The sequence below is a fragment of the Corvus cornix genome, chromosome 4A (assembly GCF_000738735.6).
Source record: "Corvus cornix cornix isolate S_Up_H32 chromosome 4A, ASM73873v5, whole genome shotgun sequence".
In the NCBI taxonomy this organism is placed as follows: Eukaryota; Metazoa; Chordata; class Aves; order Passeriformes; family Corvidae; genus Corvus; species Corvus cornix.
Window position 1 is genome coordinate 1246029 of NC_047058.1, and position 20926 is coordinate 1266954.

At 44.3% G+C, this 20926-nt stretch overlaps 1 protein-coding gene across 1 annotated transcript in view; it reads left to right on the top strand.

The window, feature by feature from the left end:
* MSN (moesin) overlaps window positions 1–13249 on the top strand; it is a 43220-nt gene extending 29971 nt beyond the window's left edge. Inside the window, exons 3-13 of the mRNA XM_039572011.1 lie at window positions 2613–2708; window positions 3236–3510; window positions 3982–4065; window positions 4410–4556; window positions 5030–5126; window positions 6183–6346; window positions 6813–6943; window positions 7587–7747; window positions 8250–8342; window positions 8756–8989; window positions 10031–13249. Of these exons, the coding sequence (XP_039427945.1) occupies window positions 2613–2708; window positions 3236–3510; window positions 3982–4065; window positions 4410–4556; window positions 5030–5126; window positions 6183–6346; window positions 6813–6943; window positions 7587–7747; window positions 8250–8342; window positions 8756–8989; window positions 10031–10195 (1647 nt within the window). The 3' untranslated portion in view covers window positions 10196–13249. The remainder of the gene's footprint in view (window positions 1–2612; window positions 2709–3235; window positions 3511–3981; window positions 4066–4409; window positions 4557–5029; window positions 5127–6182; window positions 6347–6812; window positions 6944–7586; window positions 7748–8249; window positions 8343–8755; window positions 8990–10030) is intronic.
* Window positions 13250–20926: the final 7677 nt, after the last annotated feature.

Sequence of the window (20926 nt, forward strand, 5' to 3'; positions counted from 1 at the left end):
GCCTCTGCTGAAAACTGCATTTGGTTTTTCTGCCTGAAAGGAACAAAGGCCCTAATGCTGCTTTTGAAAGGCCAGAAGAAATGTCTGATCCAAGCCCTAAACAATTTAATTAGGGATGTGTTTGTGGGGAACCTATGTCTTTGGTGATGTATCTTTCCAAAGTAGAGACCACATCAGAAGGGAACAGAGTGTACCTTTGGGCACTACAAAATTATATCAATTGACCTGGGCAATTGGGCAGCTGGTTTTCACAGGGCAAGTCTCAGTCTCTGCATCTAGCTGTTAGCCCCTTTCTAAGGGGGAAGCTCTCAGCAAGCCCGTGTTGAATGGTATGTGAAAACAGCTGACAGTGTTGTACTTTAGGAACCACGTCAACCTTAAGACAGATGTCTTCTTCCTTCCCCTTTCTTGTCCAGTAATGGAGGTGACCAGTAGGTGCCTTGTTTGCCGGTATGAGACCAACTCCTGCGTCTTCAGGAGAGATGTGGGGGAACTTCACTGTGTAGACTTGCTGCACCCTGTGGCATGTCCCAGGCATTTTAGGGCACAAAGGGTGATGTCTTGATAGCAAACAGGGTTTGGAGAAACTTCCCCCTCCTTTTAACCAACAGTGGCACTGTACTGCAGTAGTCTTGCTGCCCCACCATGAGGCTCTTGTCTCTTGTCACAGCATGTCTTTAAAGCCTTCTTATTTACATAGCATGCCTGGTATGCTAGGGAACTACAGAGAGAGCTTACATAGTGGTGTAGCTAATGTCTGTGGTGGCTCTTTGTCCTGGCACAAGGGATAGCATATGGATTTACCCACTGCACTTCCTCTTAATGGTGCTACTCAGTAAAGAGCTGTATGAAAGGCCTGTCCATAGCTATCAGTGGAGTAGGAGCAAATCTTAAAGTAGCACAACCTAGCAGGGTGATTAATGACTTGCCCAGGAATAGTACATTTGCATAATAAGTGAGGGGTGTACCTGAAAATGGAGCTGTCTTCCTGATTCCTGGCAGTTACAAACCTGTCAGAGCTGTTGCATTGTATTTTGGCTATACATGTTGGTTTACAAGTAGCTGAAAAAAATCTGTTGTTTATAAATAGCAACAAGCCTTAAAGAGCTGAAGGAGAAGAAAGAATATTACACACATCCACTTAAGACCTCTTAGATGCCATATCATCTTTCTGTTCACTGCAGCAGGAGAGGCTGGTGGCCAGGGCATTATCTTTGTCTGAACTTACCTCTAACGTGTTCCCAGCCACTGGTAAATTGTCATGGGTTAGCAAGCATAGTCCCAGAAGTGATGTTCTGCAAAGGGGTGCTTACAGCTTCCTCTGTGATCTGACAGAACCTATCAGCTGGCCAGTTTGAATATGGACAATTCTTTAAGCCACTTAAAGTTGTGACTGCCTCTGTGATCCACACTTAAGAAGAGAAACCCTGAGGCAGAAACGCTCTCTCATTTCCGGTGCTGGGACGGGTGGCTGCGGGCTCCGTGCGGGGGCCAGTGGGCCCAGCCCAGGCCCTGCTTGGGCCAGGCTGGGCCAAGCCATGGCCATCATGGGCCCTGTTCCAGCCGTGGAACCCCCCCACAGCCCTGCTGTGTGCAGCCGGAGGGGCTCGGCTCCCTCCCCTCTCCACTTTGATAAGCCACATTCCAGCTGCAAGGCCTAGGTGAGATTAACCCTTTTAGTGCTGTGAAGAGCTGAAAACCTGAGGGAAGAGAAAGAGGAGATGCTTAAAGCTGAAATTCTGTTGTGAAGCTATGATATATCAGAGTATCCCGTTGTAATTTCATGAAGATATGGGGGGTGGAGTGTTCAACTCGTGAGCAAAAGCACCTGCACTGAGATAGGCAGATGCTGACACAGCTGTAATTTCATGAGAAGTTTGGACAGGGAGAGATGGACCAGATGAGGACTTTTGCTCCAAATGGGAAAGGAGAAAACCTCAGTTCCTAGAGATGGACCAGATGAGGACTTTTGCTCCAAATGAGAAAGGAGAAAACCTCAGTTCCTAGAAATGCTCCCAGAGATAGTCCTAATGATGAAGATGATGAAGACCCTTTGCTCCCAGGGAAGGAGAAGGGCCTCTGTTTTTGTTTCTGAACGGCTCAACCTTAAAATTGTACCCCAAAAAACTTCAAGAGTGGACCCTTGAAAGCAGTTGTGGGAAAAGCTGCAAGTCGGGGTAAAGGACTCACACGCAGGCAGAGAGACTCCTCTTCCTAAATGGACTGAACAATATTTGGAAGTGGGCGGCTGTCTCGTTGTGATAATGTGTTCATAACATGAGCAAGAGAGACTCCTCTTTCTAAATGGACTGAACAAGGTTATTATGGAAGTGGTAAACAGACTGAACATCTTAAGGGTTGTCTTTTTACATTGTCAGTGGGAGAAGGGAGGAAGGTGGGGGGAGGAGAAGAGTTCTGAAGGTGTGGTATTTTTTTTTTTTCCTTCTTTTAGGTCTGTTAATAAACTTCTTTATATTCTTTCAAGTTTGGTGCCCGCTTTGCATTTCTCCAAATTCTTATCTCACAGAAGATAAACAGTAATGAGTATCTTGGACCAAACCACTACCTAAATTCAGTCCATCTGAGGATCTTGCTAATCATCTCTCTTTCAGGTTGTCAAGACAATTGGTTTGCGAGAGGTCTGGTTTTTTGGACTTCAGTATCAAGACACCAAGGGTTTCTCAACATGGCTAAAATTGAACAAAAAGGTATGTTTGCTCCAAGATTTTGCTTGTCCTTGTTCTCTTCTCTGGGAGTGCAGGGGCAAATTCAGTCTCCATACTTCTGTCAGGGATCTGTTCTTGCCTATCCATGTACCTCAAGTACTGCAAGATCAGTGAATTGGTATTGTGGTGTCCACACACTCCCTCCCCAGGGTATGAGGAGTTGTGGTATCTGACCTGGTCCTGCATCAAGCTCTGTTTGTTACCTGGCCAGATCTGTTGCCCTTCCTGGTAAAATGTTGATGTGGTGCTCATGTGAGCATCTTGGCTGGGGAGAAACCTGGAAAGTAACTTAGCTACCACTGCTCTTAACTACTGCCTTGTGTAAGTCCAGTGGGGAGAAGTGATGAGGTATTTTAGCAGTAAGTAATTGAAAATCCTTGGTTTTTTGCCCACCCCCTTCTGCATTGCAAAGGAGAAATTTTTTTTCCAGTGCATGCTTGTCTTCCTGTTTGTAAACTGCTCCCCTTCACTTGGTATATAGGCTATAAAATCTGCTAACTCTGTTCCAGGTAACAGCACAGGATGTACGTAAAGAAAGCCCCCTGCTTTTCAAATTCCGGGCTAAGTTCTACCCAGAAGATGTGGCAGAAGAGCTGATCCAGGACATCACACAGCGCCTTTTCTTTCTCCAAGTGAAGGAGGCAATTCTGAATGATGACATTTATTGTCCTCCAGAAACAGCTGTCCTTCTGGCTTCTTATGCTGTCCAGTCCAAGTATGGAGACTTCAACAAAGATGTGCACAAGTCTGGCTACCTTGCTAGTGATAAACTGCTCCCACAAAGGCAAGTGAACCTGCATAGTCTTAGACATTCTCTGTCTTAAAGGATTTGTGATTTTTAAAAATTATTTTTTAAGTGTAGGGGGTGTTTTGATTGCAATGCTCAGAATAAAATATAGCCTTGTGCCACTCTGAGCATTTAGATTAGTATTCAATTAATTAAGGGCTTTAACCTTAAGCTTCATATTGCTACTCTGAAACCCTAATCAGAAGTAGTGAGAGAAGCTCCAAAACAAAATACGCTACAATGAGAAGAAAAACTGAAAAAAATCTTTCATTTGTTAGAAATCTGAATACTGACCATTGTGTGTCTGTCTAGCTTTTTAATAAAACTGTGTCTCTTGAAATATTTTTGTGGGGATCTCTCATGCTAATGGAGTATTTTATGAAGCATTAGTATAGAGTGATGTGATTGTGTGTGTGCCTATATGTATGTAGTGCTTGGTTTTAAACATCCCACGTATGCTCTTTCTAGGGTTTTGGAGCAGCACAAGCTTAACAAGGACCAGTGGGAGGAGAGGATCCAGGTGTGGCATGAGGAACATCGAGGAATGATAAGGTAACTGATGCAGTGTGAAACTGCTGTATTTAAAGTAGTGTTAGTGTGTAATGTATGAATGCATACAAAAATCTGTGACTTGCTTCAGGATAAGTTAGCATTCTTTAGGTTATTTTGCTCTGAGTAACAAGGTTCACATGCCTCTGCACTTGCTGGTCCACATCAGCTGGCTGTTCTTAGTAAAACAAGACTGAGTTTGCAGAGTTTGTAATTATCTACTAGGGTGATGCTTAGAACCTTTGCCAGCTTGTTGCTGCTCTCTCCATGTGGGAAGATAGCACCTTCTTGCTCTAATGGCTTAAAGACTCGAAGAAGAATATCTGCTTTCTTTTTACATGCTGCAGAGAAGATGCTGTCTTGGAGTACCTGAAAATTGCACAGGATCTGGAAATGTACGGCGTGAACTACTTCAGCATTAAGAACAAGAAAGGCTCTGAGCTCTGGCTGGGTGTAGATGCTCTTGGACTCAACATTTATGAGCAGAATGATAGGTAAAAAACCCCTCTCTCTTCATCATTGCCTTCAACTCCTTTACAATATAAAGTCATTCAAAATCAATCTCTCCTGGAATTCAAATCTTTGACTAAACTCCACAATTTCTGTATAATTCCTGGCTGTGTTTTTGACATTGCTAGAATAATCCATAAAATGTACTTCTTTTGACCAATAAATACAAGAAATTGGCAAATCTTTCCAGGATAGTTTCACTCGTATCCCTAGTCTTCCTGCCATAGATGCATTCTCCAGTTCTGTTTTTCATTTAAAAAACCAAAAAAAGTGGGATTGAAAAACTGCTTCTTATGTTTATATTTCATCTTCATGACTAATTTTGTCTGCTGATTTCAACTATCATAAGAGCACTGAAATATGAGGGTGGATTTGGTATAATTTTGAGCTTATTCTAAGTCAAGAATTTGGAATGACTTTGCACTCTCTTATTTCTTCTTGCTTCCCATTTCTGCAGGCTAACACCAAAAATTGGATTCCCTTGGAGTGAGATCAGAAATATCTCATTCAATGACAAGAAATTTGTTATTAAGCCTATTGACAAGAAAGCACCAGTAAGAAGCAACATTCATATTAAGCTATTAAACATTCAGCTTCTTAGCTGAACAATTTCTGTGGGTTTTTGGGGGGCTTTTTGGGTTTTTTTGCACAGTATTTTTTTATCAATAGCCTTAACACTGTTGTGAGCAGGGAGACCTGTTCAGGGCAGTAAAGTGATAATTATGATTTTTTTTCTGGCTAAGAGGGTAGAAATTTAGTATAAGCTTAAGCTTTTAAGGTCAGTGGCAGGGAGTAGCTCCTTGCTTAGGGTTTCTGATTCACTCAAGACTGTTCAGATTCTCTGATAGCACAGCTAGGCATCTGGGGTAGTTCTCTTAGCCGTGGGTGCTTCTTTTGCAATGTGTTGGCTTTAGTAGTGTGTGGGATGATCTTTTGCAGGTTTTCATCCAACTTAAAGCAGAAGCTTTAGGTCACTTTGTAGGGTAGGCTAGACGTTGTTTTCCTTGCAAATTTATATTGAATGTAATTGCTTTCATCTTTAAGGCCTAATAATTCCCTGTGCTAGCCAATGCCTTCTGTTCTTTTGGTCATTCCTGTTGCATTGCTGCTTGGAAGCATTTCCCTGCTGCTGTTGCTCCTTTTTTAACAGAACAAAGTTATTCATCCATTGGTTGTAACATTTAACACCCTTTCTGGCATAAGCCAAGACATTACATTTGATGTGGATGGCCAGGCTACTGTATAGATTATTGAAGTGGGAAGGAAGGTGGGAGAAGCCAGGGACTTGGTGTGCCTGAAAAACCAGCCCTGCTGCTGTTTGTAATGAAATGGTGATGCTAAGATGCTGTGTGCTTGCTGCTAGGGATGTGTTACAGTGAAACCTAGCACACTGCAATGATGCATTGGGTGCTTCTGCCCTGGGTGTGTTTGTCAGGTTGAAATCCATTCCAAAAAGAAGTGTCTAACTGCCACCACCAATTAATTAGACATTATTAAGAAAAGCTGGCTGGCATCTCTAAAAAGCTCAGGGTCTTGGGAGCATAGTGCATACACAAGGGGCTTCTTACGCTGAAAGAACAGGTCTAATGCTGCCTTTTTCTTGTCCCAAGGACTTTGTATTCTATGCCCCTCGGTTACGGATTAACAAACGAATCTTGGCACTTTGCATGGGGAACCACGAGCTCTACATGCGCAGACGTAAACCAGACACCATTGAGGTGCAGCAGATGAAGGCACAGGCTCGGGAAGAGAAACATCAGAAACAGATGGAAAGGTTGGTAGGGTTCTCAGTAACCTGGGTGTGACTAATCACTGCAGAAGTAGCATCATGTGCTAGATAAATGGCTGGCAGCACCTTAATCTGCTTAAGCCGAAAATAGAGCAGGTTGTTTTCTGCTTCAGTAGGTCTAATGAGTTGATAGTAATGGTACTCATCACAAATGTGACTCACCATTACTTTCTTGGATTTAAAGGTTTGTCTGTCCGTTTCATGGGACTAATACAGACCTTGAAATGTGGAGATTTCCCTTATAACACTGCTATTATGAGCTTGTCATTGAGATGAATGCCAGCAGAGCTTTTTAATTTGCACTTCTATAAAGGGTTACATCTGGAGTAAAGCTCATTATCTGGGTGCTGTAGGGCATATCTTGTGTGTGCTCTTTTTGTGTGTTTGCTACTAAGTGCTCCAATCTGGGTGCTGGTTGATTTCAAATTACATTGTGACTTCCTTCCATCAGAGCCCTGCTGGAGAATGAAAAGAAGAAGAGGGAATTGGCAGAAAAGGAGAAGGAGAAGATTGAGCGTGAGAAGGAGGAGCTGATGGAGAGACTCAAACAAATTGAGGAGCAAACCAAGAAAGCTCAGCAAGGTAACAGGAAGTCTTTCAGTGTTTCCTTAGATGATGAAAAGTCTGAGTGAGAACAGTTCAAATAGTAAAGCTGTGAGCATCTCTGAGTAATTTGTCTCTCCAGTATTGTGTGCTAACTGGTGGTAGGGCCCTGGTTTAGCCTCCTTAAGCTGAATGTAAGCCCTCCATATGCAGCTGCTGAAAAAGATTTGCATTAAAGAAATGGGTAACAGCCAAGATGTCTCTCTTGGCAGCGGAAGTACTTTGCCATTGTTCCTGTGCTGGCTGGAAGCTTTATCCCAGCATGTCTGTAGAGGAAGGAGTCAAAAAATGTAGCAGGGATCACACCAGCCATTGCTGTGGTGATGTACTATCTAATTGCTTGGCTAGAGTTAGTGTGGTGTTGCCCAAGCAAAATACTGGATTCTTCTCTGCCCTTAGGTATGTAATTTTGGGATGGGTGCTTCCCCACAAATCCATTGGGGGTGGGCCTGACTTTTAGTCTTCAGCTCCAGGTAAAACGTGAAGGAGAGGAAAGGAGACAGTTGCTTGTGTCCCTCATTTACCTGTCCCTCTGAAGTAAAACCTTTGTCCAGACAGACTTTCTTCTTCTACTGCCATTCTTTACTTGATCTGTCTTGAAATGTGCTCCCCTATTTTTCAGAATTGGAAGAACAGACCCGCAGAGCTCTGGAGCTGGAACAGGAGAGAAAACGAGCTCAGGAGGAAGCAGAGAAACTGGCTAAGGAACGTAGAGAAGCAGAAGAGGCAAAGGAGGCCCTATTGAGAGCATCCCATGATCAACAAAAGACCCAAGAACAGTTGGTAAGTTTGTGAACTAAAAATCAAGTAGGGAAACTAGTGAAAGGGGAAACATCTAAGCTTTTGAAGCAAACCAGGCTATGAATATAGTGAGGCACTATATTCATAGGTTTTTTAATTTTTAGCCTCGAGTAGATGAACAGATACATAAATACAAGTGTATTTGTACAGTAGATTTGTATTTCTTTTTGCCCTTTTTTGTATGTGATAATGAGAAAATTGTTGCCTTCTGTGGTTTGGATTCAAAGAACTGAGTTTTGTAGCTCTGTTTTGGGGAGAAGGAAAAAGAACCAACCCAACAACCAAACAAAACCCTAACCACAACTAATTGCAAAACTTTTTTGACTTCCTTTCCTCTTTCATCATGGAGGTATTGGTGGAACTGAAGTTAACAGGAAGGCTTGCTTCTTGCTGAAAAGATGTGTTTTCACTCAGGACTTGGACAAAATGCTTCACTTAGCAAGTACCCTGGGTTTTGTTTCCACTAAAAGCCTTTCTTCTGCAGGCTGCTGAAATGGCAGAACTCACAGCTAGGATCACACAGCTGGAGCTGGCCAGGCAGAAGAAAGAGAGCGAGGCACAGGAGTGGCAGTATAAGGTAAAGCAGTCTGAGCAAATGGCATATTTTTTGTGGAATTGCTCTTTGTTCTGGGTTGTAACCCAAACTCCTGCACTAGATTCCACATGAGACTCAAATCCTGCAAGCTTGAGGCTATTGTAAATATGCAGCTTTGGTTTTCTCCATGGAATGGGTGACTTATTCTAACTCCATGTAGCAATTTTTGACTAATTAGGCCTGCAGCCCATTTTCTATTAACTGTAACCATTCTTCAAATCTCTGAAGTGTTACCCAGCAGAGAATTTTTCAAGTGGCGGTGGCTGAGTAGCTTTGGAATATACCCCTTCAGAGGTGCAAGATTTTCTGTAACAAGCACCAAATGGTGCTTCTGTGAGAAGTCTCAGGCGCTCAGGATTATACTGACTGACTCACTGTGGCATATCCTACTGCAGGCACAGAGGGTGCAGGAGGACCTAGAAAAGACCAAAGAGGAGTTGAAGACTGCCATGAGCACCCCTCATGTCACTGAACCCATGCACTCTGAGAATGAGCATGATGATGAGCAGGATGAGAATGCAGCAGAAGCCAGTGCTGAGTTACGATCAGAGGCCACCATCAAGGACCGCAGTGAGGAGGAGCGCACCACTGAAGCAGAGAAGAATGAGCGGGTCCAGAAACACTTGAAGGTAAGAAGATGGCAGCAGAGTGTGTGTGTGTGTGTGTGTGTGTGTGTGTGTCTGGGTGCTGCTTCTACTTTTCTCAATATTTATTGCAGCTGGAAGGTATTACTGTTATTTTAAAAATGAGGGGAGAAGCAGGAAAGAGAGATGATAATGATCTTGCCAGATAGCTGCTTAACCATTGAGTAGAGAGGCAGATCTTGTCTCCTGGCTCTTGACTTCCATTTCACTGAAAGTAGTGAAGTATTTTGAAGCAGTGCCAACAAGTAGCATCTGTCAGATGTAGTATGCTTTGTGTGAGTATTGCCAACCATCTGACAGCTGTTCATAGCCCTGGCTGCAATGAATTGAAGAACTTGGTCTGATTTCTATCAAGAAGCTGTCTCTAGCTGTTGAGTCTGGGTTGCATTGCAAAACCCTGGGAGTAGCCCACTAGAGACAGCAGTACTGCACCATCTTCTTGTAAGGAACTCCAGTGTTCTGGTGTTCAGTTGCAAGCATTTAGTTGTGCTGCCTGACTTGCACCAGGCTTTGCTCATTCTGCATTGTACTGTGGTGGCTGCATACAGACAGAGGGGTAGAGGTGCATTTTATCTTCTACAGCAAGTTTCTTTTCTGGTGGAAAACTAGTACTTCCTCAAATTCTGCAAGATGCTCCTGTTGTAGTCAGGGATCCCTCCAAATGGCCATTCTTTTAAAGTACAGACATTGGAGACACTCGTTCTTAACTGTGTTAGGTAAAGATAAATAGGGTGACAGATTGCCTGATGTTTTCTACCTTCAAATGTTAGGGAGAAGTATTAGCAACTTCCACAAAATCATAGATCTGTTTAGGTTGGAGTGGCCGCCATAAGATTATCTAATCCCACTTCTTTGCTCAAGCAAGGTCTGCTAGAGTAGGTTGCCCAGAAGAATACACTGGAGCTTGTCTGTTTCCTGTCTCTATTGATATTGAGTCTTTACGAGGATCAGCAGGAAATCTCCATCTCCAGCTTTGAGTCTCTGGCATGTACTAACTTGTTGCTGTCTGTTTCCCCTCCTCCAAAGGCTCTTTCCTCAGAGCTGGCAAATGCTCGGGATGAAACCAAGAAGACGGCAAATGATATGATCCACGCTGAGAACATGCGTCTAGGCCGAGACAAGTACAAGACCCTCCGTCAGATTCGGCAGGGTAACACCAAGCAGCGCATTGACGAGTTTGAGTCCATGTAAACTCTCCCCTGCACCTGCTGCCCTGCACTCTCTTCTCCCCTCTTCCCCATCCTCTCCCATCATTCACTCATAATCGTGCTATGCTGGAACCACTACAGAAGAGTGACCATGGTCTTATTTATCAAGTTTTGGGCAAATGCTGGAGTTAAGTGACAGAAGAAAAATAGTAATTGCATCTGCCTAGGGTAGCTTGGGAAAGCAAACATGCATTGGGGCAAATCTGAAGTTGTTTGGCTTGGGGTAAAGTCTCACTGTGTTGGGTTTGGTATTGCCCACTGAGATGGCTGTGTGTTCTCCTGTTGTGTGGGGAGACCAGCAGATACTTGTACTGCATTATATACAGTCAAGAGCTGACAGTCTGACACTGTGCCTTCCTACTAACCTGTGCAAGCTTCAGGATTAAGCTTAATAGCCAGGGTCTGAAATTCTGACTTAACACAGAGTCTGAATCATGTAGTTAAAAAGGGGAGACTGGAGCTTAGGAAGAAGGATTGAAAGTAAAATATGGACTTTCTTTCTAAAAGACCAAAGCTTTTGTCCTACAAAAATAAGCAGACCAAACAGATTCTGTGGTGTTCCTGCTGGTGTTACCTTTTGTTGCTTAATGATGGAGCTTTGAATTTCCTAATAATGAGGAGGCCTTTGGAGTATTTCCACTGAATACAGTGTGGTTTGAAGCCTCGAATTCCCCGCTTTCCAGAGGTTTTGTCTCTGGTCAATGGCTTTGTTCACTATCATTTGTCTGACTTGAATGTAACCAGTGAGGCAGAGATAGCTAAAGTACACAGCCTTCCTTTTTGGTTTTGCTAATGAAAACCTGAAGTGGGAGGCAGAAATGTAAAAGACTAAAAACTCCTGTAGCTGTATTTTCCCTTGCTGAACAGATACTTTTCTAGTTATGTGAACAAGATTTCAGGTTTTTCCATAAGAGGCCTTTTTAGCACATAGTTGGTGCCTTATGACTGTGTATAGATCTACTGTAGCTCAGATACCTTTAGTTTAAACTAGATGCAATCATAAAAAGTGATCAGCAGCTGGGGACCAAAAACTACTCTCTTATCTGGGTCATGTACAAGACTGCATCTGTCTTCCTGGCTTCAAGCAGCATTTGAGGGGAGAGGATCCTGAGGCACTTGTCCAATTGCTTTCTTAATCCTCACTAGCAGTCTGCCACATCCCTGGCTCAAGTGCTTTTCCTTCCCCAGGAGGATGCTTTGGCCTTTTGCAGCTTTGAGAACAGAAGGGTTTCTCTTAGAAATGGGATACAAATGGTTGTGAGACTGGTCCTGAGAGCTGCTTGTGCCAGTTATTGTAATAACCATCACCTCCTGTCATCCAAGCTGTCCATGCTGTAGCTACCCAGAATCCTCCCTGCCATTTCTGTGGAGGAAATAGCCATGTATGCTCAGGGTTGAATTGGATGTTGCCTTGATCCCTCATAAAAGGAACTGTTAACCTTCAGAAGTGTCATCTTAAAAATGGGTTCCACCTAAAGTGAAGTCCTCCTTTGTTTTGCCTTCCTTGGATTAGCCTATCCCTATAGGAAGTCATTAGGCTAGCCTGGGATTTATTTTCTTGCCTAGCATAATCCCAAATTTTGTTACTTGCTCAGTTTTGTTGATTCTCCTTTTGTATGATGTTACTGGTAATGATGATAGAAGGAAAACATCTGAAAACTGGAGCATTTTCAGCTCCCTAGTGTATGAAAAAGGGCAAAGGGGGACTGTGCCAAAAAAGAAATGTTCATGATAGTGTTAACAAACTGCAGTATTTCCTCAAGAATTCCTTGATGGCTGGAAACAACCTCACCAGTGCTGTGTTACTTTATTTTTTGAAAGCAATACAAGTCTGTGTGGTGATTCATACAAATACCAGCCAACCTCTGTTCGAAGCAACATGCTAAGCTATGCTCTTAAACATCCAGGTGTGTCATGTGGGAGCCTCCTTCTCGCCCCTGGACACAGAGTGCTTTTGGGGGGCACATGACATGGCAAGCTTTTTATTGGCCAAGAAAAATATGCCTCAGTACTATGAAAGTCACAAATGGAAGATTGCAGTTAAATTTGTCAGAACGTATTTGCGTATTTCTGTACTGAAGGTGATTGGCATTGCCTCTGCGTGAGTCTCGTTACTGGGGAACAGACAACTTTTAAACTTCTGTTTTGGTGCTTTAAAGCTGGTTCTCAGCACTTTGCTCTGTCCATGGCAACTATTGATGCATTTGAGGGGAGAAAAGCCTATATAACATTTTAATAATTTCTTAACAAGCTGACGTATGGTGCCTGGAATATGTGTTCAAATATAAACCAGTAAACCTTTTCTGCTTTGATGGGTCACACAACACTGCTGAGCTCTCATGTATTATGATGTTGGCATGACTTCTGTTCATACGGTTTTTTAAACGTTCTAGTTCCACATGGTCCAATATAGGAATAGAACGGCTTGTGCCAGTGAGTCCACCTAACTCTTTGTAGTTGTTTCAGCCCTGCCTTCTTTTTAACCAGTATTATATTCCAGTGGTATCTAATGATATTTGATTTCAATATTTCTAGCTATGCACAATTAGAAAATATTAGTCAAGGGATGGAGGGTATGTTTATGGTCCTCCTTCCCTTGGAAATGTATACTGTGTAATAAAGATGATATTTTGCAAGAAAACTAATGTAAGAAGCTTTCAGTATTATGGTGAGATTTGTAGACACATTTTTTATTTGTTAGAATACAGTGAATTGTTCTTCCTCTTCATGTTCCAGTTTAATTGGATAACTACTCCTCTTGGGGGTGGGGGGAGGGAAGTACTTTATCAAATGTTTGCCTGGCTTATTTTTTCTTGTTTTATTTTTTGTTACTGTAAATTATGTTGAAGGTTTTTGACCAGTTGTTGTACTGGATTATAATAAAACATCATTTCCTTAAGGTTGTGGAGTAATTCACGGGTCCACGTGCTTATCTGCAGAGAGAACCTTGATTAAGACATGTTTTTCCTGTTCAGAGGAGTTGTTAAAATCCGTACCTTGTTCTTCCTAAAGTGCCAATAAAGTTCAGAGAAATTCAGCAGATTGTGTCTGGCTGGTTACTTAAGGTTTGCTTTAAGTCCAGTGCTGTGTCTCGTAGCTGAGCAGATCTGCCTTGCGGTGCCCAGAGGTCAGCCTGGTAGCTCTCTAGAACATAAGGAGATCTTACTTGCACCTGAAAAGGAACTGCTTCAATAACAACCCCTTCCTCCTCCCCAGCCCCGCCGGCTGCCCAGCTGGAGCCACTACTGGATTTGACATTTCTCCATGGAGGCACTGAGTGTAAATGTTCAACTTGCAAATAGGCTGGCCAGATGGAGGGGGAGGAGGTGCTGTGGGTGGGCTCCTGCTGTGCCGTGCCCAGGCCCGTGTGCATCCAGGTTAGCGTGGAGAGGGTGGCTGGGCCTTGGTGCTGCTGCTTGCACCGACACCCTGACAAATCTGTCCTGCTCTCAGCCTCTGCTGAGGATTTCTGCCGTTTGCTTCCACAGCTGCCTTGCTGTGGCTCTCTACCTGTTTCCCAGTGTCTCGGGATGGGTTCCAGCAGTGGAAGAGTGGCTGCTGCCACCTTTCTGCTAATGAACTGTGTGATCTTTATTTGCAGCTGCTCTCTGTGGTTGTGAAGAGGGGCCTCACAGAATCTCTGCCTAATGGTTGCTGCACTGCAGAGTAAGGTGGAGATTTCATTGGAACATGTTAGTGCTCAGAGATCTGGTGCTGGGGAAGAGACCTGAACTTTTCTATAAACAAAACATGAAGTGTGGAGCAATAGAAGCTTCTGCAATCCTCGCCAGGCATGGTTTGGATCCAGTTTCTACAGGTGAGTCTTTGTTCCTTCCTGCCAGGAAAGAGCACTGGAGGAATTGCATGTCTCCTTTAATCCTACAGCAGCCTTCAGTCAAAGGCTGCACTGGTCTGGAAAGGCTGATTCTGTTCCTGCTGTTTCTAGTGCCCTTGCTTCTGGTTGGGGTTTTGGGAGTTCCCCTTCTGTTTTCATTTTCGGTTAAAGAATTTTCCCATATATGTTGCCATGGCGACAAATTGCTGGGTGCTTGGGAGAAACAAAAGACCTGGCCACAGAGGGAGGGGTCCAACGGGCTACTCTATTTCACCTGGGCTTGTGGGCTGTTGTTCGCAGAGGGAGACTGCCATCGTTGTGGAGGGAGTTCGACAGTGCTGCAGGCTTCTGCTTTTTCGGCTGCCTTCCTTCTACCTTGAGTGGAGCCTGCTCACTGGAGCGGCTGTTACACTGGGACCCTAACACCCCACCTCACTAAAAGAGGGACCTTTTCACCATCTGCTCAGGTGCCTCAGGGAGAAACCCCGGGATTCCCAAGCCCGCCTTTCCCTGCCCCGCTGGGAGCCAGGCTGCGACCGTCCTGCCCCCGCCGTTGCTTTGAGCCTTCGCTACTCTGTAGCCCTGCACACCCTGCCTGCCCAGACCTCCGGGGGTTCCCACCGCAGCTCCGGAGTTCCATACATCTCCTCTGCCACCCAGGGATTTGTGCTCGTCCCTGCTATTCCAGCCTGCTGTTCCCGAGGGTCCGGCCGGACACTGGGATCAGCTGCCCAGGGGTTTGTGAAGCCTTTGTTCCATCCCTCCCGGGATCCCAGGGCACCAGTGCCGCGTGTTTCCCGAGCTCGCTCCGGAGCGCCCCCTGCAGCCGCGGGGGAACCACCGCACCTGCCCTGCTCACCGGGAGCCGCCAGCGCCCCTGCCGGCTGCGAGCGGAACTGCACCCGAGGGGAAAGGGCCCGACAGCCGAGAGAGGCTGGTGCTGGATTCTGGCTCTGTTTGTTGTTGCTGGCACAGTTATTGTTGTTTGTTTGCCTTGTCATATATATATATATATATATATATATATATATATATATATATATATATATATATATATATATATATATATGTAAAGAATTGTTATTCCTATTCCTCATATCTTTGCCTGAAAGCCCCTTAATTTAAAAATTATAATAATTTGGAGGGAAGGGGGTTGCATTTTTAATTTCAAGGGAGACTCCTGCCTTCCTTGGCAGACACCTGTCTTTCAAACCAAGACACTTCTCAATGGACAGTACCTTAGAGGCTTGAGGCTTAGTAATTCTCCATTTGGGTATATCTATATTCAGTTTGTCTTTGAAGAAATGAAGTGCAAAGCATTGAAGGCTGAAGGCTGCTTCTGTACAGGACCATGTTGTTAAAATCCACACTACCCTCTTCTTCTAGTTTGTTGTAAGGCATTCTGTAGTTTAGAATCAGAAATTTGCATTTAACCTCTACTTTCTGTAAACAGCTTCTGTTGGATTTGCTAGTCTGCCTGGGATGTTTGAGATCCAGTTTAGGCTATATCTACATATGTTTGGAGCCCAGCTGCTTTTTTGTGTGGGACAGGGGCAGACTAGAGCATAAAAGGGTCTTAGAAGGCTGGGGGACTAGAAACACTGTCTTTTTGCAGATTCTGCAATGTTGCTTTATTAAGCAGTGCAATTTTTTAAGAACTCAAAAGACAAAGTAACTGTAGAGTAAAATTTTCATTGAGCTCAATCTGTTTGGTAGACTAATTCATTTGGCCTGAGATGCACTGACTCCAAGTAGGACAAAGTAACTGCAGAAATGAGACTCAGTTTGCTTCCTCCTTCTCTTGTTTGCTCTTTCTAAAGCAGGGAATTGCAAGGGCGTGATCTCCAAATGCTGATTTGTTTTGATGCAGGAAAGTCCTGTAGGGATTTCTCTAGGTAGATGAAGAGCTTATTAGTTGCTTGCTCAGGATAATATGTTTGCAGGGAAGCACAAGCATTTTTCCAGCATCCTAAGCTTGGTAATGCAATGTACAGGGTAAGGTATGATAATTGTAGGCAGTTGTATGGCAGCTGCTTGAGCACCTAAAAAGGCATTCTTCAATGAGAAAGCAGAGAGCACCTGAGGCATGGCTTGTTTGCCCTGTACCATCAGTGTGACTGTTCTGTTCCCTGCCAGCTTTGCAGCTATGCATAACTCAGCCTTGGCTGTATAGTTTAAATGTCTTATACCAGGGCATGTAGTCTCAGAGCATGTGACAATGGGCAGAGAACAGAATTCCGCTGTGACTGATGACAACCCATAACTGTTGCATACCCATATGCAAATTGATGCCACATGTGATGTTAAAGTCTCCCTTGCAGAAAAATAACTTCTGTAAGAAAAATGCTGCATCCCTGGAAATGTTCAAGGCCAGGTTGGATGAGGCCCTGAGCAACCTGGTCTGGTGGGTGGCATCCTTGCCCTTGGTCAGGGGATTGGAACTAGATCTTTATGCCTTCCAGCCCAAGGCATTCTGTAAAAAAAGGTCTGGGCCTCATTGTATGAAATGCTAGGCTGAGGCTGGCTTTTGTCTTTCAGGGCTTGCAGTTCTAAGCGCAGTTTGTAGAAAAGGGAGCAGGTCCCTCTGTCCAATGCCTAAATAAATATCTAGCTCCAGGTAATGGGTCTCTAAACATTACTAGCAATTTCAAGATGGAGCTTTTCAGGACAGATGTCAGGATGAGGAGGGTATAGCAAAAAGTGGAGGAAAGAATAAGGAGATACTAGAGAAAGAGTAGTGCTGAAACTGCAAAAAGTAGTACTGTCTGCTTGTAGAAGGGACTGTATCTTCAGCTTCTGGTCAGAATACACTTGCTCTACTCACTAGAGCAGCTGTTAATACACAGCTTTCTGGTGAGTAGAGCTAATTGAAAAATTACAAGCCCCCATGATTGCTATAGCCTGTGGTTGTGCATTATCCTTTAACAAAATGCAGGCCAGGATTGGTCTTGAGTCCACAAGCTTGACTGAAGGGGGTGTGAAAAAAACTGCTCTTGAGCTGGGAGGTTATGGTGAAGGCTGTTTATACCCCACATACAGCAGTATTGCACTCCCATCCATCTTTGAAGCATCCTTGACTGGATGCTTGAAGGAGAAGCATGTGCAAGTGAAGGTCTTGGCTGGGGCACTGTAACTTCTTAGTGGCCTTCACCCAGCCAGGCAGCAGCTGCATTGTCAGAAGTGGCTGCTGTCCAGAAGCCCTGTTGTGAATTCACTGTGCTTTCTTGTTGCAGTGTCAGCCCATCTCTGATTGCATTTCTGCCCTCCTGCTTCCAGTGGTGAGAATATGGTTCTTGCTCCTTTTGGTCATTCTCAGAAGGTTGCTGGACATCTAGGGAAGATTAGAATGAGGCAAACAGTTTTGTTTGAGAGATGTAGAAACTGAGGCATGTTTACAGTCTTCTCCCCAAGCCCCCAGCCTCAGAGGCAGTATCTGCGACTCGAGCTCACTTGCGTGAACACTTTGCCCCGGGTCTGTGCTCAGTGCATCTCTTTTGAGGCAGCAGAAGCAATCTGGGCTTGTGGGCTTCCAAAAAGTCAAACCAGTACAAGTTGTTCTGTTTGCTTTTATTAGCAACTTGGTCTGAAACAGGACAGGTGGTCGATGGGTTTTTAAAGTGACAGTGGGAAAGGGGAATTTTAGTTTTTTTCAGTGCTTTAGTTCTGTGTCAGCAAGCAGCCCATATCTGCTTCTCTGCAGGAGTATTTGTGAGGCAGTGGGCTTGGTAGGAGGGGAGGGGTAAGCTGTTCTTGCTTTTCCAATTAATGAAGGCTGCCTTCTGGAAATCTTCATTATTCCCAGGTCTGTGTGCCTGCTGTTCTGACTACAGTCCCTGAGACTTCCCCCATGGGAACAGCATGAGCTTGTCTCTGTCTACACCTAATACCATGGGCAGTAACTGAGCCAGGGCAGGTCTGTTTGCTGGCAAGAAACTCTAACAGTGGTCAGAAGAGCTGGGTTTGGTATATCAAAAATCCAAGTATGCTTCTCACTGTGGAGGGCTGCAAAGGTGTTGTGTAACTTTTGGTTGTATTAGGACAGTGCTTACTGTGTTTACTTCTTTGTGCAGAAATTGGGGCTGAGGTGGAGTTAATGGCAGCTCATAGGTGTTTGGATATTTGCATGAGAGTCCCTAGACTAGGGGGTGGGAGGGCCAAACTCTGGTGTGTAGTACAGAAGATATTGGATAATGTATTTCAAGCTAGAAACCCACTTCCTTACCAGCATGTGCCAACACGTGACTGGATGTGCAGGCATAGCCACTGCACTGATAGTGTGGCCTGCTGGCAAGAAACCGGGGAGGTGGGGGGCAATGTGCCTGTGTGCACTGCTGGGAACTTGGTTTCTGCCAAACCATTTTTGAAACAGAGCTAAGGGTTCTCTTCAGCTGTGTCTGGCCTGCTCATAAAATATATGCTGACCTGTGAAGCAACATTTTGAGGTTTCTTTTTCAAAGCAGTGGTATTTTTGCTTAGCTGGTTATTTGGTTTGGGCTTTTAGTTGGTTTGTTTGGTTTTTTGTGGGAGGGGTGGTTATTTGCAAAGCTTTCTATTTTTGTGGCCTTGGCTAAATGAACAATGATTTGCTCTGGAAAGGAGATCTTGCTTCTACCCTTTCTCAGTATTTCAAAGACCTTAAAACAGACTATCCAAAATCTGTAAGGGCCTGATTCTCTCCTGCCCCAGCAGAATTGTTTTGCTTTCACCAGGGAGCAGTTGTCCCCTTTGCTGCACCTCGTCTCCCTGACTTCCCTCTTTGCATTGGCCTCTCTTCCATCAGGTGACATTGACCTGTCACTTGCTGTGCTCTGAGTTCCTGGCAAGGAGAGAAGTCAGTGCCAGACAAACACACAAATGTCCTTGCTGTGGAAACTGCTGTGCATATATCTAATGTATCTCTCTCAACTCAAGGTTTTCTGGAAAGATAAGATGCTTTGTGGTTTTATGTGCTGTGGCCCTTCTCCTTGTGTCTCTCACAGCAAGCTTTGCTTTCTTTCTGTGGAAATGACTGAGAGAGAACTGGGCTGCCTGCTGCATCTCTGTAGTGCCTGAAAAGCAAAGGTGGAACTGGTCAGAGTCTCTTAGCTGCAGAGGCTGCACAGAGTGGTTTTATGTTTGGGGGTGAGATGGAGCTCAAAAATTTGACTTTGCAGTCTGAGGCGTTTGGGGCAGCTTGTAGGAGAGAGCAAACCACCTGGAAAAGTTGACCTGAGAGTGAGGGGCCACAGAGTAGGGACACTAGCCAGAGCTGTGTTCAGCTAAAACAGACTGCTGGCCTCACTGACAGCTCTCCTCTGTGATACAAGCAAGGATGGGGAGGGAAGCCTTTGAAGGATATTCTGCAAATGATTTGAAATGAGGAATTTTTACATAAACTGGTTTTGAGGAGTAGGATTGCAGAGAAGTCCCAGTGATCCTGGGCATGGCTGGGCCGTCTGATGTGCACCCATGCCTGCTACATGGCATCCCTGCTTTGGCATTTTGCCAGTGCCCTGCTGCTCTCAGGGACACCCATGGTCACCTCTCAGTGAATTGGGGATAGCACTCAATTTGGATTAAAATCCTAGAGATAGTCAGTGTTCAGCCCACCACCCCCTGTGCCCAAAGCTGTTGGCCTGAATGAAACCTAAGGGGCAAATCCTACATCAGAAAAAAAAACCCCAACCCAAACATTTGTAGGACAAGCAGGGACTGGCATGAGGGTTCTGTGAGGCTGTGATTGCTGGTAGTCAAGTTTATCGCATATTGAGCTGGGAAGTGTCACCCATGTTCAGCAAAAGGAGCAAGACTTTGGTCAGTGATGCCCTGCAAATAGGACTCTGCACTACTTCAGCTCATGTCCCTCCATAGTCAAGCCCTGTATGTTCCTCCTATGTGTGTCACCTTGTGGGAGCAGTACTGTCCACTCAGGAAACAGGGGAGGCAGAAAGAAGTGATTCTGTGTGCTGCTCTACCATATGCAAAGTGAACACAGGGAAGCAGACAGGTGATTTTTAGAAATATGTTTTCCTCTGAAGAGATTTTTTTTTTGGTTTTTTAATCCTTTATGTATTGCCCATGAATTTGTCTCCACTGGAGCTGCCTGAGGGGTGTGTTTGAATGCTTGGACACTTGCCTTTGAACTGAAGAATACATTTTCCTCCCAGCTTATGGAAAATACTTGCATTCCTTGATGTCTTTGATGCTTTTTTCAGAAAGCTTAAGCACCCCTTTCCAACCCTTCCAACCTGAAAGCTTTGGCTGGAAAATTTTCATTTTGGAGCAAAAAGCCAAAATGTTCTGGTTATCTTCAGAACTATGAATCCACTGTCTGTGTGTGTCTGTTGAGGCAGACATTTTCTTATGCTGTAGTTTTTCCCCTGTACAGATTGATTAGAGAGTCCAGTATCAACTTTTTTTTTGCTTATACTAGCTACTAATATGGTACTGCATTAAAAAAACTTGATTAAAACAGGCGTCCTACCAAATGGTGAGCTATTAATTTGGTGGAAGGAGCCATTCAGGCTCTTGAGGTGGGAGCTGTTCCCTAACTCCACAGAAACCAAGAACTGAAACTGTCTTTGCTGTTGTATTTTTGCCCCTCGGGTTCATATTGATTTACTCTGTAGAGGAGGGTGGACTAAACCAGTGACCGTGTTTCTGGGAATAAATTAAGAGTTTTCTTCTGCAAGGCTTCAAAACTTACTAGCATCGATTATCACTTAGCATGAAATGAATGATACTTTCCTGCACCTTTATGGTACTTTTCAGCAGGGAGTTTAGTAAATGAGCTAAGTGTGGCTGCTTCTTACCACCATCATGTGAAGTAAGTGAATATTCACATTTTAGAGGCGGGAGCCTGCTCTATTGGGTAAGGCAATGATATGGTTGGATGGCATA